Here is an 18,032-nt window from a genome sequence, read left to right on the forward strand (position 1 = left end):
ATAGAGATGTTATGTTTCTATAGTTCTAATAGAGATGTTATGTTTCTATAGTTCTAATAGAGATGTTATGTTTCTATAGTTCTAATAGAGATGTTATGTTTCTATAGTTCTAATAGAGATGTTATGTTTCTATAGTTCTAATAGAGATGTTATGTTTTTATAGTTCTAATAGAGATGTTATGTTTCTATAGTTCTAATAGAGATGTTATGTTTCTATAGCTCTAATAGAGATGTTATGTTTGTATGACAATGTTGTTTCTATAGTTCTAACAGAGATCTTAATCTTTGAGGAATAACCCTGATTTTATTGTTCATATGAAATCAAATAAAATCTATTTATAAAGCCCTTCTCACCTCATCTGATATCTCAAAGTGCTGTACAGAAACCCAGCCTAAAACCCCAAACAGCAAACAATACAGGTGTAGAAGCACGGTGGCTAGGAAAAACTCCCTAGAAAGGCCAAAACCTAGGAAGAAACCTAGAGAGGAACCAGGCTATGTGTGGTCACCAGTCCTCTTCTGGCTGTGCCGGGTGGAGATTATAACAGAACATGGCCAAGATGTTCAAATGTTCATAGATGACCAGCAGGGTCAAATTATAATAATCAACATGTTATAAAATCGTTTGAATTTCAATAGAATAATGTTCATCTGTACCTACCCAACTGCTGCTGCATTCATTAGTAAGCATTTTAATAGAATATGATCATCACATGTTGATGACTCAACCTCAATTATTTCTGATGTTAAAACAAAACAAGTGGTAGAAATATACAAAGGTCACACAATAGAACTTTACACATACCAGTTTAAAATAAATTAGAATCAAAATCATTTCTTCATATTAGCATAAACTTTGTCTGATCATATATGCAAATTGAATTGTGAAATTACATTCAGGAAAGCCTGAATTGTCATCTAAAATATAGGTAACATCCGTGACAAAAAGGCAAAAAATATTAAAATACATTAAGATGGCATTTATGTTGATTTATAATGGTAAAGGGTTAACTTGACTAAGTTTTGGTAAAAAAAATAAAAGTAATGTTGGCTCTTCAAAATCCATAATTTCCGCAGAATTACCCAAATAACCTATAGGGCCCTACTAAAGAAATGTGAAGTTTTAAATAAAATAAGTTTGCTAATATGGGTGATTGTTCATGGGACAATTGATAGCTGCAACATTTAAGTAGTTGTAAGTGTTAGGGCTGTCCGACTAAAAAAATAAATCTTACTTGACCGAAAGTCATGTTATTTCGACCAATCAATTGCTCAACATTTAAACGTGTATTTTTCCATTTTATACACAACATGTGTTTAAATAAAATCAACTATATGCATTGAGATTGTCTGATGCTTTACGCGTGCGGGTTGATGCCTCAAGAGGGCGCCAGAGATCTAGATAACCAGAAGAAAAAAACCTGACCCAACTATTCTCCTCCAGCAGATTCTGCCATTACTCTCCTGAAGTTGCCGGTGATAGGCTACACGACGAGTCTGCAACTTTTCTCATGTGGAATGCCAATTTATCTTACCATTTCTACCAATCTGCGTGCCAGTTATGGTTTTCATATGCACATTTACGTGGAATAGTTTAATTTCATTTATAAGGTCTTATCACAAAATCATTGTCATGTGGTTAACAAATTTAATCCAAATGATAAACCTAAAAAGTAACTTCAATTGCCATTGCCAACGATGTAAAAATAGCCTGCATAAAGCCAACAAATAAAAACATTGCAACCTGCAGGTAGAAAATATCCTGATTTAAAATGTTAAAAATCCTATAAATCACATTTGCTACACATGGCCTGTCTGCAAAAAACTTTAAACATTGATACAATTAATGGGTCTGGCCCAAAGCTTGCACTAGCGAGCTGTAGGCTATTTACTCAAGGGATAAGAAGCAGTGCTTGACTTGGGCAGGAGCTTACCTCAAATGTTCTACTACTTGAGCTCCTGTTCCTCTTAATAAATATCAGCTCAAAAGTATTGTGGAGCTCCTGCACCTAAATATAAACAGAACCGACACCCAAAATGACTACGGGAACCTATTTCAGTCCAAGTCAAGCACTGATGAGAAGCCTATTTTATGACATTCCCACTGGATCAGAGCATTTTCCCTGTCACGGTGAGTGGTTATCGAAAGGGCGAGAGCTGGAAAGATTTTTCAAATACATTGACAATTACAATAGTTCCTCAATGTATGTAAATACAGAATTTGTTTGAGGTGAAGAAAACATCACTTTGAGAAGCTCCACAGGTCATTAGTGGTGGTGCATTAAGCCAATCAGAAATACTATCAGATCCCCAAATGAGGACATTTATATGCCTACATTTGCACGCAGGCCACGTAGTCTATAGGCCTACTACTATGTGTAAATCAGGCCACATAGCCTATAGGCCTACTTCTGTGTGTAAATCAGGCCACATAGCCTATAGGCCTACTTCTACGCGTGCCCGTCCTTACTCAACATTGACAGGAGCGCTCCAAATGAAAGACAATAACAAAATTAAATTGACAAAACTCATAAATGGACTGAGATAAACCCCCCAAAAATTCTCACTAGTGTAGCATAGGTTGTGCACTCTGCAAACAATGTGTCCACTCAGACAATGAGAACAGGACTAGCGGAATAATACTCAATGGATTAAAATAAACTATCATAACCAAAGTAACAAACATTGTGGATTAGAAATCATATGAATTAATGGTAAACATACTACTGGTGATATGGGGAAGTGATATACACTAACAACTCACACAATGAAGTTATGAAACAAATGTGCACCAATAGGTGGGACAGAAATGCATTCTGGAGAGAGAAGTGCATTCTGGATGGAGAAGTGCATTCTGGATGGAGAAGTGCATTGTGTATCTGGGTGCATGGTCAATCTGACGTCTGCATTGGCCATGCAGCATTTACGGTGATACGGCCTCAGCAGAAGTCGGGGCAAGAACGGTCTCAGCAGAAGTCGGGGCAAGAACGGTCTCAGCAGAAGTCAGGGCAAGAACGACCTCAGCAGAAGTCAGGGCAAGAACGGCCTCAGCAGAAGTCAGGGCAAGAACGGCCTCAGCAGAAGTCAGGGCAAGAACGGCCTCAGCAGAAGTCAGGGCAAGAACGGCCTCAGCAGAAGTCAGGGCAAGAACGGCCTCAGCAGAAGTCAGGGCAAGAACGGCCTCAGTAGAAGTCTTGGCAAGAACGGCCTCAGCAGAAGTCAGGGCATTCATACTACTTACGGAGCAGTGCAGAGCTGTTGTCAAGGGAGTGTGTTTATACAGGATGTACCACCCTCACCTACCGTGAACCAATCATGTCATCGTGGAGCTCTACAGAGCCCTCCACATTGGTACAACATTTGGGAGGGACATAGTGAAGTGGTATAGAGCTCCATTTGGCCTCTGGAGGCTCCACCACAATTTCAAATCAAGCATAAATTGGCTTTTGGTCTAGGCCTCAGCAATGGATTAGTTCACTGAGATAGGTGAAAATATATATGTTTTACTGCTCAACTAAAACAATCTCAGTCGACCAACAGCCTAAGGACCAAACAATGGACCAGTGGACTGATTGGAGTCAGCCCTACTAAGGGTAATCTAAACACATAACTAGTGCAGATGAATAAACATCGTTCAATTCATCATTATCATGATAATTCAGCCAGTTATTGTGATATGGATAATGTTTTTTCATATCTCCCAGCTCTACTGTACACCTTTCACCCCAATACCCAAACTACAAAACACACAGTCATGTCATTTAAACACACAGTCATGTCATTTAAACACACAGTCATGTCATTTAAACACACAGTCATGTCATTTAAACACAGTCATGTCATTTAAACACAGTCATGTCATTTAAACACAGTCATGTCATTTAAACACACAGTCATGTCATTTAAACACACAGTCGTGTCATTTAAACACACAGTCATGTCATTTAAACACAGTCATGTCATTTAAACAAACAGTCATGTCATTTAAACACAGTCATGTCATTTAAACACACATAAATGTGTAAACATATAAACACTCCCTTTCCATCAAGTTTGTTAATTAAAGGAATAATGAAAATGTTAACTAAATACCTGATTGTTCTTGTACTACAACTAGAAGTATAGTTGGCTAGTGTCAGTGATGGAAAAGCAATACATAAGAGATTCTGCAACTAGGGTCACTACTGTCTGCATCCGTCCTCCAGTGAGTCATCTTGTGGAGTAGAGGATGAACAGGCTGTACTGTCACACAAGTCTAACAAGCACAGTGGTCTTTATCTTCCACATAACAGTCACGGAGTTCGTTCAGACACAATGATTAACTCTTTCTGGTAAGACACATCTGTGATTTATGCCTTCTCTTTCTCTCGGTCTGTCTGCTAGTTGGATGAGACACACTGAATGTTCATTGTTTTGGTTTCAGCGGGGCACAGAGACGACACAAATACTTTAGTCGCATTACCTTTCATTTTACAAAACAGAGTTCAGTGCATCAGAGACAAATGATCAAACGTGTTTTCTAACAGCAGGAGACTGTTCAGTCCTCAGACGTTTCCAGCTCCCGGAGGCATTCGCTAAGGTTGGCCTGTCTCTCTGGCCCTGCACTGTCCTTCCTCTTGGTCAGCAGCCTGACCACTTCCTCCAGACCTTTCAGTGGAGGGGCATTATGGGGGAACAGCATCCCTCGGAGCAGACCGTCATTGAGCGTCATGGACAAACCGCACAGGAAGCGCAGGAACAGGTCGTACTGGCCGACAGGAGCGCTGAGGTAACGGTCAACGGCTTTGCGGTACATGTCCACCAGAGAGTGCTCCTTGAACAGCTTGGAGACGCGGTGGGACTGGTCTAGAACGTTCCGCTCCTCCAGACGGAAGGTGAGCCAAACATAATGTGCAGCCATGAACTCCTGATGATAAGAACACATTCATTATGAATAATACATCTGTCAATCTCAAAAACGATACCTCAAATCAAGTAAAGTCATGTGACAGGAAGTCCAACCCACCAGGAAGCTCAGGTGTGTGAAGCAGAAGACCCGCTTGTCTTCGGCATTCGTCCTGGGAAGCTCAGTGCACAGGCCCGAACACCAGGCCACCTCCCTCACCACCAGACAGTGCTCATGCAGGTCCTCTTCATAGAACACAGAGCGGTTATTGTCCAACAGCTCCAGAGCCAGGCAACCCAGATTCAACATGAACACCTTGTCCATGTCCGTCCATTTCTGCTTACAGGAATAATACATTTGTATTTCTTTCTTCCAGGTTCAAAAGATACCTTACACAGTAAGCACACTATAACAGCACACAACCTACACCAATGTCATGACATCATAACGTGGAGAAGACTAAACAGAATCAAACTCCTGGGACCAGACCCTGAGACTTTCTAGAGGTGTTTAGCATCGGGGGAAAACATGTCAGACCAAGTCTACACTGTACATAAGACCTAGTACACAACTAGCAGGTAAGATGAGTGGCATACAGGGCCTTGGGAAAGTATTCAGACCCCTGGACTTATTCCACATTTTGTTACGTTACAGCCTTATTCTACAATTGATCAAATATTTGTTTCCCTCATCAACCTACACACCATACCCCATAAAGACAAAGAAAAACTGGTTTTTAGAAATGTTTGCAAATTTATTAAAAATATGTTTTTTTTATGTCACATCTACATAAGTATTCAGATTCTTTACTTAGTACACTGTTGAAACACTTCTGGCAGTTATTAGAGTCTTCTTGGGTATGACACTACAAGCTTGGCACATCTGTATTTAGGGAGCTTCTCCCATTCTTCTCTGTAGATCCTCTCAAGCTCTGTCAGGTTGGATGGGGAGCGTTGCTGCACAGCTACTTTCAGGTCTCTCCAGAGATGTTCGATCGGGTTGAAGTCCAGGCTCTGGCTGGGCCACTCAAGGACATTCAGATACCTGTGTGCTTAGGGTCATTGTCCTGTTGGAAGGTGAACCTTTGCCCCAGTCTGAGGTCCTGAGCAGGTTTTCCTTCAAGGATCTCTCTGTACTTTGCTCCATTCATCTTTGCCTCAACCCTGACTAGTCTTCCAGGCCCTGCTGCTGAAAAACATCCCCACAGCCTGATGCTGCCACCACCATGCTTCACCGTAGGGATGGTGCCAGGTTTCATCCAGACATGACGCTTGGCATTCAGGCAAAAATAGTTCAATCTTGGTTTCATGAGACCAGAGAATCTTGTTTCTCATGGTCTGAGAGTCCTTTAGGTGCCTTTTGGCAAACTCCAAGCGTGCTGTCATGTGCCTTTTACTGAGGAGTGGCTTCCATTTAGCTACTCTGCCATAAAGGCCTGATTGGTAGAGTGCTGCAGAGATTGTTGTCCTTCTGGAAGATTCTCCCATCTCCACAGAGGAACTCTAGAGCGCTGTCAGAGTGACCATCGGGTTCTTGGTCACCTTCCTGACCAAGGCCCTTCTCCCCCGATTGCTCAGTTTGGCCGAGCAGCCAGCTCTAGGAAGAGTCTTGGTTGTTCCAAATGTATTTAAGAATGATGGAGGCCACTGTGTTCTTGGGGACCTTCAATGCTGCAGAATTTAGTACCCTTCACCAGATTGGTGCTTCAACAATCCTGTCTCTGAGCTCAATTCCTTCCACCTCGTGGCTTGGTTTTTGCTCTGATATGCACGGTCAACTTTGGGACCTTATATAGGACAGGTGTTTGCCTGTCCAAATCTTGTCCAATCAATTGAATTTACCACAGGTGAACTCCAATCAACTTGTAGAAACATTTAAAGGATGATGAATGGCAACAGGATGCAGCGAGTCTTCTAGCGAAGGGGCTGAATACTTAGGTTTTAAAAAAAGCTGGCGGTTTTTTATTTTTAAGAAATGTGCTAAAATTTCTGACCCTGTTTTCGCTTTGTCATTATGGGGTATTGTGTGTAGATGACTGAGGATTATTTATTTAATACGTTTTAGAATAAGGCTGTAACCTAACAAAATGTGAGAAAAGTCAAGGGGTCTGAATACTTTCAGAAGGCACTGTATATATTATATTATTATTAGGAGGGTGGATCAGACCTGTGAGTTGGGGTTTTGCCCGTGGTATTTCTCCAGCTTGCGGTTGTTCTGGATGATCATGTAGTGGATGAAGAAGGACGTCATCTTGGGGGGCTCGTCTCCGTAGTCATCGTAGTTACGGAAACCCCTCTCATACACCATGGCAACCATCCAGCAGCAGAAGGGAATATGACACAGGGTATAGATGGTGGGGGACTTCTTGGTGTGTCTGATGATCTTAGCAGCCAGAGACTTGTCCGAGTAACGCAGGGTCAGATAGTCATCCTTCTGCTCGTCACTGCAAAACAACAAACAGACAAACTAATGAACAGCAATAAAAGTCAACGGTTACATTTTATATCCGTGTTAAGTTTCACTCACCTCCACAGTGCTTTACATTGTGTTGCAACAACTCATAGGATATTACGAGGGGGATAGTTACTCCAAACACACTAACACCCAACGCACATACCACCCTCTAAATACCACACACACCTGTAACCCTGTATCTCAGTGACACGGTGGATGTACTCAGGAGGTATCTGATTGGTAGCTGCACGTCTCCCAGTCAGCCACAAGAGGGCGTGCGGCAGCAGAGAGCCTCGGATCAGATTTACCAACAGGGAGTCCAGGGGAATAACAGCCTTGATGTCAGTCACAACAGGAGTGTTCTGGGGGAGAAGGAGACATATCTTTATAGGTACTGTACAGAACGGTTCCATAGCCAAACACATCATCTCAGCCCTGTGAGACTGTGAGCACCTTGAAATCGAGATGTTTCTTGTAGATGTCGATCCCGTCCATGACAAACAGCACCTTGCAGTCTGGCTGCTCCAGAAAGTCCATGGAGCGCGTCTCGTTGTGGTACGTCTGCAGCAGCTCCAACATACTGATGTCCTTCTTCTCAACTATGTTCCGTTCCCTCAGCGACTGCATCTCCCGGAACGGAAACGGGAACACAAACTGAATGTCCAAATTAGCCCGATCCTCTGCCCAATCCAGCATGAACTTCTGGACCGCCACAGAGTTCCCGATTCCGGGCAGCCCCGTGGTCAGAACGCATCGTACTGGAGACCCATTCAGGGACCGGAGACGGAAAATGTTATTCCCACCAATCATGCTGTCTGGGGAGGCAACCTGGGGAGGGTTGGGGGGATCGGACCGGACCTCGTGCAAGGGATTGACCCCGCCGTGACCTTGGGTAGAGATTTGGGGTTCAACGTAGACGTACTTCAGGTATAGATGCTGGCCTGCCCGGGGTACACCCTCAAAGATACAGTTGTGTCGCCGGATCAGACCACACTTCAACTCATACTGGATCACAGCTAAACAGGGGGAGACAGAGAGAGAGGGGTGGAAGAGGGGGAGACAGAGAGAGAGGGGTGGAAGAGGGGGAGACAGAGAGAGAGGGGTGGAAGAGGGGGAGACAGAGAGAGGGGTGGAAGAGGGGGAGACAGAGAGAGGGGTGGAAGAGGGGGAGACAGAGAGAGGGTGGAAAAGGGGGGGACAGAGGGAGGGATGGAAGAGGGGGAGAGAGAGGACATAAATAGAGATTGGTTGGAAGGAGTGAAAAGAGTCTGAGTACAGATACTTCCCCAGGTTCAAATACTGTCTCAGGTACAGGGCATTTGGGAAAGTATTCAGACCATTTGACTTTTTCCTCATGTGATGTTACAGCCTTGTTTTAAAATGTATTTAAAAAAAATGCTCAATCTACCCACAATACCCCATAATGACAAAGCGAATTTAGATTTTTTTTTTTGCAAATGTATAAAACAGAAATACCTTATTTACATAAGCATTCAGACCCTTTGCTACGAGACTCCAAACTGAGCTCAGGTGCATCCAGTTTCCATTGATCATCCTTGAGATGCTTCTACAACAACTTCATTGGAGTCCACCTGTGATAAATTCAATTGATTGGACATGATTTGGAAAGGCACACACCTGTCTATATAAGGTCCCACAGTTGACAGTGTATGTGAAAGCCATGAAGTCCAAGGAATTCTCCGTAGAGCTCTGAGACAGGATTGTGTCGAGGCACAGATCTGGGGAAGGGTACGAAGAAAGTATGCGGCATTGAAGGTCCCCAAAAACACAGTGCCTCCATCACTCTTAAATGGAAGAAGTTTGGAACCACCAAGACTCTTCCTAGAGCTGGCCGCCCGGCCAAACTGAGCAATCGGGGGAGAAGGGCCTTGGACAGGGAGGTGACCAAGAACCCAATGGTCACTCTGACTGAGCTCCACTCCTCAGTAAAAAGCACATGAAAGCCCACTTGGAGTTTGCCAAAAGGCACCTAAGGGACTCTTGGACCATGAGAAACAAGATTCTCTGGTCTGATGAAGCCAAGATTGAACTCTTTGGCCTGAATGCCAAGCCTCACATCTGGAGGAAACCTGGCACCATCCCTATGGTGAAGCATTGTGGCAGCATAATGCTGTGGAGATGTTTTTCAGCGGCAGGGACTGGGAGACTAGTCAGGATCGAGGGAAAGATGAACAGAGCAAAGTACAGAGAGATCCTTGATGAAATCCTGCTCCAGAGCGCTCAGGACCTCAGACTGGGGTGAAGGTTCACCTTCCAATAGAACAATGACCCTGAGCACACAGCCAAGACAATGCAGGAGTGGTTTCTGGACAAGTCCCTGAATGTCCTTGAGTAGGCCGGACTTGAACCCGATCAAACATCTCTGGAGAGACCTGAGAATAGCTGTGCAGTGGGGCTCCCCGTCCAGCCAGACAGAGCTTGAGGTTCTGCAGAGAGGAATGGGAGAAGCTCCCCAAATACAGCTGTACCAAGCTTGTACATTGTTGCCAAAGGTGCTTCAACAAAGTACTGGATAAAGGTTCTGAATACTTATGTAAATGTGATCGTTTTTTTATTTGTAATACATTTGCAGAAATGTATACAAACCTGTTTTTGCTTTGTCATTATGGGGTATTGTGTGTAGACTGAGGGGAAAAAAATACATTTGAATCCATTTCAGAATAAGGCTGTAACGTAACAAAATGTGGTAAAAGTCAAGGGGTCTGAAAACTTTCAGAATGCACTGTTTTAAAAATGACTTTTCAATATTTGAAAATAGTACTTGAAATAAGTCTTAAATACTTTCAAATACAATTTGATTCACTTGTATTTTTTAAATATTTTTTTAACAAATAACAAAATAAAAGTTATTGTTTTAGAATGTGTATTTTTTGAAAATACTCAAACGCACAGATAAGTGAGCTCTTCTTTACTGTTGATGGCCTGATACATCCTACCCCCGCAAACCTATGTGAACTTTCCTCCACATCTAAAAGGTGATGAGTTTGCAGTATATTTCAGAGATAAAATGGCAAACATTAGGCTGGGTACCAGTCAAGCAAGACCTCATGAGAAGTTTGATATGTGCAATAGCCTACAACACAAAGGCACTATGGAGTTCTTTTCCCTGGTTGACACAGATATGCTCAGGAAAGCGATATCACAATTCAACCTTCTACCGGTCTTTTCAAACTTATCCCCACCACCTTCAAATACTGTGTTTAATTGCATATCTGAAGAAGTGTAAGCTTTTGTTAATCTCTCCCTGTTCACAGGCATTTTCCACACCGCACTAAAAGGGGAAACCCATTCTGAATTAAAGTCATCTAGATTCTTCAGCTCTTAGCAATTTTTTGGCCAATCTACAACCGTCCATTGTTTAGCAAAAATTGGTTTTCAAACAGCAAAAATAAAGTGCCAACTGTATTTTTGAAAAATTCTAATCTGGTTTTTGTGCCCAACACAGCACAGAGACCACCTTAGTTACAGTGGTAAAATGATCCTACAGCCAACACAGATGCCAAACAGCTCTCTGTCTTGGTTCTCTTGGATTTAAGTGCCGCATTCGACACTTGACCCTGATGTCCTTCTGGACAGACTGGAGAGGTGGGTTGGCCTCTTCGGTTCAGATCTAAATGGGTTTAGGACCTATTTAACGGGTGGAGAGTTTGTCACCCTTGGTGAACATCACTCAGAAAATACATATGACATGGGTTCCAGAGTGGAGCAGCGGTTCCAGAGTGGAGCAGCGGTTCCAGAGTGGAGCAGCGGTCTAAGGCACTGCAACTCAGTGCTAGAGGTGCCACTGCAGTCCCCGGTTCCATTCCTGGCTGTATCACAACCGGCCGTGTTTGGGAGTCCCATAGGGCGGCGCACAATTGACCCAGCTATAACCCTGAAGGAAGTTGTTTCGGCTTGACCAACACCCACAACCTCCAGTCTCTTAGCCCTGTGAGCCCCCCCCACACAACCTCCAGTCTCTTAGCCCTGTGAGCCCCCCCCCCACAACCTCCAGTCTCTTAGCCCTGTGAGCCTCCCCCCCACAACCTCCAGTCTCTTAGCCCTGTGAGCCCCCCCCCCCCCCACAACCTCCAGTCTCTTAGCCCTGTGAGCCCCCCCCACACAACCTCCAGTCTCTTAGCCCTGTGAGCCCCTCCCCACAACCTCCAGTCTCTTAGCCCTGTGAGCCCCCCCCCCACAACCTCCAGTCTCTTAGCCCTGTGAGCCCCCCCCCACAACCTCCTGTCCCTTAGCCCTGTGTGCTTTTTAGTCATTCCGTTCTTGTTATTCTTTAGTTATTTCTATCCTCTTATGTTTGTTGTATAGTAAATATTTCTGTTTTTATTTTCATCGTTTTTAATATGTTCTTTACTTGTGAAGCGCACTGCATTGCATTCACGTCTGAAATGTGCTATATAATAACAACAAAAAGCTTGATTTGAAATAACAAATACACATGTTATTGAACCTAGATCTGGTGTGGTCAGTGAAAACCAGTTCTGGTTGTTACCTCTCTTGCACTTCTTCTCCAGTTCCTGGGCCAGCTCAGGTTTCTTCATGCTCTCCAGCATGCGGATCGCCACCCGCAGGCCTTGCAGTTTACCTGACACATAACAATAACAATAACCATCATCAGAAACCAAAAGCACATTATAAATACATTACACATAATGTATTACCATGGCAACACCTCAAATGACAACCTATTCCTGCTGTAGTTGCTTCTTTTGTAGTAAGCAGTGCACTAACAGGGTGCGAATGTAGTAAGCAGAGCACTACCCAGGTGCGAATGTAGTAAGCAGTGCACTACCAGGGTGTGATTGTAGTAAGCAGTGCACTACCAGGGTGTGATTGTAGTAAGCAGTGCACTACCCGGGTGCGAATGTAGTAAGCAGTGCGCTAACAGGGTGTGAATGTAGTAAGCAGCGCACTACCCGGGTGCGAATGTAGTAAGCAGCGCACTACCCGGGTGCGAATGTAGTAATTAGGGCACTACCAGGGTGTGATTGTAGTAAGCAGTGCACTTCCAGGGTGTGATTGTAGTAAGCAGTGCACTACCCGGGTGCGAATGTAGTAAGCAGCGCACTAACAGGGTGCGAATGTAGTAAGCAGTGCACTAACAGGGTGCGAATGTAGTAAGCAGCGCACTACCCGGGTGTGAATGTAGTAAGCAGCGCACTACCCGGGTGCGAATGTAGTAAGCAGTGCACTAACAGGGTGTGAATGTAGTAAGCAGTGCACTAACAGGGTGTGAATGTAGTAAGCAGCGCACTACCCGGGTGCGAATGTAGTAAGCAGCGCACTACCCAGGTGTGAATGTAGTAAGCAGTGCACTACCCAGGTGCGAATGTAGTAAGCAGTGCACTAACAGGGTGTGAATGTAGTAAGCAGTGCACTAACAGGGTGTGAATGTAGTAAGCAGCGCACTACCCGGGTGCGAATGTAGTAAGCAGCGCACTACCCAGGTGTGAATGTAGTAAGCAGCGCACTACCCAGGTGCGAATGTAGTAAGCAGCGCACTAACAGGGTGTGAATGTAGTAAGCAGTGCACTAGTAGGGTGTGAATGTAGTAAGCAGCGCACTACCCGGGTGCGAATGTAGTAAGCAGCGCACTACCAGGGTGTGAATGTAGTAAGCAGCGCACTACCCAGGTGCGAATGTAGTAAGCAGCGCACTACCTAGGTGCGAATGTAGTAAGCAGCGCACTACCCAGGTGCGAATGTAGTAAGCAGCGCACTACCCAGGTGCGAATGTAGTAAGCAGCGCACTACCCAGGTGCGAATGTAGTAAGCAGCGCACTACCCGGGTGCGAATGTAGTAAGCAGCGCACTACCCAGGTGTGAATGTAGTAAGCAGCGCACTACCCGGGTGCGAATGTAGTAAGCAGCGCACTACCCAGGTGCGAATGTAGTAAGCAGCGCACTAACAGGGTGTGAATGTAGTAAGCAGTGCACTAGCAGGGTGCGAATGTAGTAAGCAGCGCACTACCCAGGTGCGAATGTAGTAAGCAGCGCACTAACAGGGTGTGAATGTAGTAAGCAGTGCACTAGCAGGGTGTGAATGTAGTAAGCAGCGCACTACCCGGGTGCGAATGTAGTAAGCAGCGCACTACCAGGGTGTGAATGTAGTAAGCAGCGCACTACCCAGGTGCGAATGTAGTAAGCAGCGCACTACCCAGGTGCGAATGTAGTAAGCAGCGCACTACCCAGGTGCGAATGTAGTAAGCAGCGCACTACCCAGGTGCGAATGTAGTAAGCAGCGCACTACCCGGGTGCGAATGTAGTAAGCAGCGCACTACCCAGGTGTGAATGTAGTAAGCAGCGCACTACCCGGGTGCGAATGTAGTAAGCAGCGCACTAACAGGGTGTGAATGTAGTAAGCAGCGCACTACCCAGGTGCGAATGTAGTAAGCAGCGCACTAACAGGGTGCGAATGTAGTAAGCAGTGCACTAACAGGGTGCGAATGTAGTAAGCAGCGCACTACCCGGGTGTGAATGTAGTAAGCAGCGCACTACCCGGGTGCGAATGTAGTAAGCAGTGCACTAACAGGGTGTGAATGTAGTAAGCAGTGCACTAACAGGGTGTGAATGTAGTAAGCAGTTCACTAACAGGGTGTGAATGTAGTAAGCAGCGCACTACCCGGGTGCAAATGTAGTAAGCAGCGCACTACCCAGGTGTGAATGTAGTAAGCAGCGCACTACCCAGGTGCGAATGTAGTAAGCAGTGCACTAACAGGGTGTGAATGTAGTAAGCAGTGCACTAACAGGGTGTGAATGTAGTAAGCAGCGCACTACCCGGGTGCGAATGTAGTAAGCAGCGCACTACCCAGGTGTGAATGTAGTAAGCAGCGCACTACCCAGGTGCGAATGTAGTAAGCAGTGCACTAACAGGGTGTGAATGTAGTAAGCAGTGCACTAGCAGGGTGTGAATGTAGTAAGCAGCGCACTACCCGGGTGCGAATGTAGTAAGCAGCGCACTACCAGGGTGTGAATGTAGTAAGCAGCGCACTACCCAGGTGCGAATGTAGTAAGCAGCGCACTACCCGGGTGCGAATGTAGTAAGCAGCGCACTACCCAGGTGTGAATGTAGTAAGCAGCGCACTACCCAGGTGCGAATGTAGTAAGCAGCGCACTACCCGGGTGCGAATGTAGTAAGCAGCGCACTACCCAGGTGTGAATGTAGTAAGCAGCGCACTACCCGGGTGCGAATGTAGTAAGCAGCGCACTACCCAGGTGTGAATGTAGTAAGCAGCGCACTACCCAGGTGTGAATGTAGTAAGCAGCGCACTACCCAGGTGCGAATGTAGTAAGCAGCGCACTACCAGGGTGCGAATGTAGTAAGCAGCGCACTACCCGGGTGTGAATGTAGTAAGCAGCGCACTACCCGGGTGTGATTGTAGTAAGCAGTGCACTACCAGGGTGTGATTGTAGTAAGCAGTGCACTACCAGGGTGTGAATGTAGTAAGCAGTGCACTACCAGGGTGTGAATGTAAATTTGTGGTAGTCTTTACCGAAGCGCTCCAGCATCTTATCCACTATGTCCAGCGTATCGCTCTCCTCCAGCTCAGTCATGGTGAAGGAGGGGTGGCGCCCACATAGATAGCGCTTAAACAGGTGTAACTCGGGACCACCCAGAGATGTCAGAGAACTCTGCATGGACTACAGAGAGGAAGGGGAGGAGGAGAGAGTTAACATGCATACTCTCATAGCAAGAGAATCACAGATCAGACAGACATTCACATTGGTGAAAACATGCTCACACACCTTGAATATGTAGGGCAGGTCGAATTCAGGGTGCAGCTTGCCTGGCTGTTGCTCTTCATCACCCTCTTCCTGTGATTCATCCTCAGGCTTGACGGGGGGCAGGGGCTCAGGGTAGTCTACCTGGATGGGGCTGTGCTCATCCCTTTCTTCCTCCTCCGCACATATGTGTGGCCTCTCTGTGACGAAGGTTCCCTCTTGGTGATGCTTGCTGACAGACTGCTGCTGTGTGATCTCAGTGAAGACCGTCTCTGGAGACACGTTGCGGTTCAGCTGGACCCTGGAGGAACAAGAGTGCATCAGCACAACCTCAACGGCAGGACAGGAGAATGGATGGAAGTTGCACGTCAAACCTTTAAAAGCAACGTTATAGATTAGGGCAACACTGGGGAGAGCCAAGCCAACCAGGAAACAATCTGATAGTGTTATGTGGTCACACTGTGTGATAGCATACAGTGCCTTCTGAAACTATTTTTCCCCTTGACTTATTAAATTGATTTCTCAGCCATCTACACACGACACCACATAATGACAAAGTAAACAAAAAAAAATGCACATTTATTTCAAATGAAATACCTGATTTACATCAGTATTCACAGCCCGAGTCAATAGACGTTAGGATCACTTTTGGAAGTGATTACAGCTGTGAGTCTTTCTGGGTCAGTCTCTAAGAGCTTTGCACACCTGGATTTTACAATATTTGCACAAATTCTTTTTAGAATTCTTTAAGCTGTCAAGTTGGTTGTTGATCATTGCTAGACAGCCATTTAAGTCTTGCCATAGATTTTCAAGCAATCGATTTTGTCCCAAACATAATGCTTTGTATTCAGGAAATTAAGTTAATTTCTTTACCACATTTTTTGAGGTTTTACTTTAGAGCCTTATTGCAAACAGGATGCATGTTTAGGAATATTTTTATTCTGTACAGGCTGCCTTATTTTCACTCTCATGTAGGTTAGTATTGTGGAGGAACTACAATGTTGTTATTCCATCCTCAGTTTTCTATCCGTCATTAAACTCTAACTGTTTTAAAGTCATCATTGGCCTCATGGTGAAATCCCTGAGCGGTTTCCTACCTCTCTGGCAATTTAGTTAGGAAGGACGCCTGTCTCTTTGTAGTGACTGGGTGTATTGATACCCCATCCAAAGTGTAATTAATAACGTCACCATGCTCAAAGGGATATTCAATGACTGCTTTTTTTTACCCATCTACCCTTCTTTGCGAGGCATTGGAAAACGTCCCTATGCATTGTGGTTGAATCTTTGTTTGAAATTCACTGATCGACTGAGGGACCTTACAGATAATTGAATTTGTGGAGGTGAGGTAGTCATTCAAGAATCATGTTAAACACCATTCTACTTATTATGTAAGCTAAGCACAGTTTTACTCCTGAACTTATTTAGGCTCGCCATATCAAAAGGGATTGAATACTTATTGACTCAAGACATTTCTGCTTTCCATTTAATTAATTTGTAAACATTTCTAAAAACATAATTACACTTTGACATTATGGGGTATCGTGTGTAGGTCAGTGAAATAAAAGCTCAATTTAATCAATTTTAAAAGGAAAAAACAAAAATAGAGATCTGGTTGTAAAAAAATATATATACTTCTTTCAATTCAGGCTGTAACACCACATTATGTGGAAAAAGTCAAGGGGTGTGAGTACTTTCTGAAGGCACTTTAAGTGGTCAGACAGGTTTGACAGGCAAGCTGTGTGTGTGTGTGTGTGTGTGTGTGTGTGTGTGTGTGTGTGTGTGTGTGTGTGTGTGTGTGTGTGTGTGTGTGTGGTGTGTGTGTGTGTGTGTACCGTGTGTGTGTAGTGAAGGTGGGTAGTTCCGATTTGCCAGATGAGCGCTGAGCCTCTGTGATGTCCTCTTCCTCCTCATCACTCTTCATGGAGCCATAGCTAGAGGGAGGTCTCTCCTGGTTCTGGCTCACCTGTAGGATCCTGACATCATCCCAGGAAATAAAAACTAGTCACTTTTTCAAAACGTGTATTACTAGTTGTGGTTGGTGTCCCAAAATATATTTGTGACGTGGAAAGGTTCTATTCAAAACAACATCAGTTATGATAAGTCTGCTAACAAAAAGTCTTTACATGTTTCGCTGACCAGGTAGTTTGTCGCCGGCTGCCTAGCTATTTAAAAAACATATATTGAGATGACAGAGAAGGGAATATAGCTCAAATGTCTAATTTGTTTTTTCTCCAACAACACCGTAACACACTGACGCTAATCGTTCAAACACTCTTTCCGGAGGCCTAACAAACAGTGGTACCGGTCCACTCACCCCTCCACTTCTGAATCCGAGGCCATTTCGGTTCCCCCGACAGGCTCAAATCCCGAATCTCCTGTGAAGGGGGAGAGATTCATTTGACCGACGGCACCAGAATAATGAAGTAGCAGGGAGTTGAAAAAAATTAGGTTGGCTGCCCTAAGGCCTAGTGCTAACGAATGTGTTGCATTAGCTAACGTTACATACCAAGCAAGTTGTGACACTGGCATTTCGACTTCTTGTACAGAATGTAAACGATGCCTTTGTTTGCTTTCAATGCCTATTGATAATGATCCCAAAAATATACAGGCAAGTACATTTAGAAAGTTATAATACCCTACTCACAACACTACTAACCTACCAGCTCTCTTACCTCCCACCTTTTCAAAATGTCGGACTTTACTTTCGCTTTCCACCTTAAAAGAGGATAGTTTCTAAACCCAGACGCGCAACATCGCGAGACTACCGGGAGCGCTGGCGAAGCAGACCAGGCCGGGATTTGGGGGTTGATGCCGCGTTCAAGTGCTAGTCGGAACTGGGAAACTGGAAAATGTCTGATTTGTTAATTCGTTAAACGCGTCACGGTAAACTACAACAAGTTAACAAGTCGGACATTTCTGAGCTTCCTAGTTCCGAATAATACTTGAACGTGGCA

At 44.7% G+C, this 18,032-nt stretch overlaps 1 protein-coding gene across 1 annotated transcript; it reads right to left on the reverse strand.

Annotated features, from left to right (window-relative positions):
• Positions 1-284: 284 nt before the first annotated feature.
• On the reverse strand, positions 285-17,790 carry LOC139385689 (NLR family, CARD domain containing 3-like). The gene is made up of 11 exons (XM_071130961.1): positions 17,751-17,790; positions 17,393-17,453; positions 16,911-17,051; positions 15,103-15,379; positions 14,850-14,997; positions 11,850-11,942; positions 7,793-8,355; positions 7,526-7,701; positions 7,052-7,328; positions 5,006-5,221; positions 285-4,906 (listed from the first exon to the last, which is right to left on the reverse strand). Exons 2-11 carry the CDS (start codon positions 17,416-17,418, stop codon positions 4,538-4,540), a joined length of 2,286 nt encoding a protein of 761 aa, XP_070987062.1. The 5' UTR covers positions 17,419-17,453; positions 17,751-17,790; the 3' UTR covers positions 285-4,537.
• Positions 17,791-18,032: the final 242 nt, after the last annotated feature.

The sequence above is a fragment of the Oncorhynchus clarkii genome, chromosome 27 (assembly GCF_045791955.1).
Source record: "Oncorhynchus clarkii lewisi isolate Uvic-CL-2024 chromosome 27, UVic_Ocla_1.0, whole genome shotgun sequence".
NCBI classification, from domain to species: domain Eukaryota; kingdom Metazoa; phylum Chordata; class Actinopteri; order Salmoniformes; family Salmonidae; genus Oncorhynchus; species Oncorhynchus clarkii.

Bases quoted from the DNA above. Each gene is read 5' to 3' on its own strand.
- LOC139385689 (XM_071130961.1), bottom strand. From the start codon at position 17,418: ATGGCCTCGGATTCAGAAGTGGAGGG. The intron at 7,702-7,792 runs GTGCTCACAGTC...CTTCTCCCCCAG, and splicing joins AGAAACATCTCGATTTCAAG to AACACTCCTGTTGTGACTGA. The intron at 7,329-7,525 runs GTGTGTGTGGTA...GTTGTTTTGCAG, and splicing joins ACTGAGATACAGGGTTACAG to TGACGAGCAGAAGGATGACT.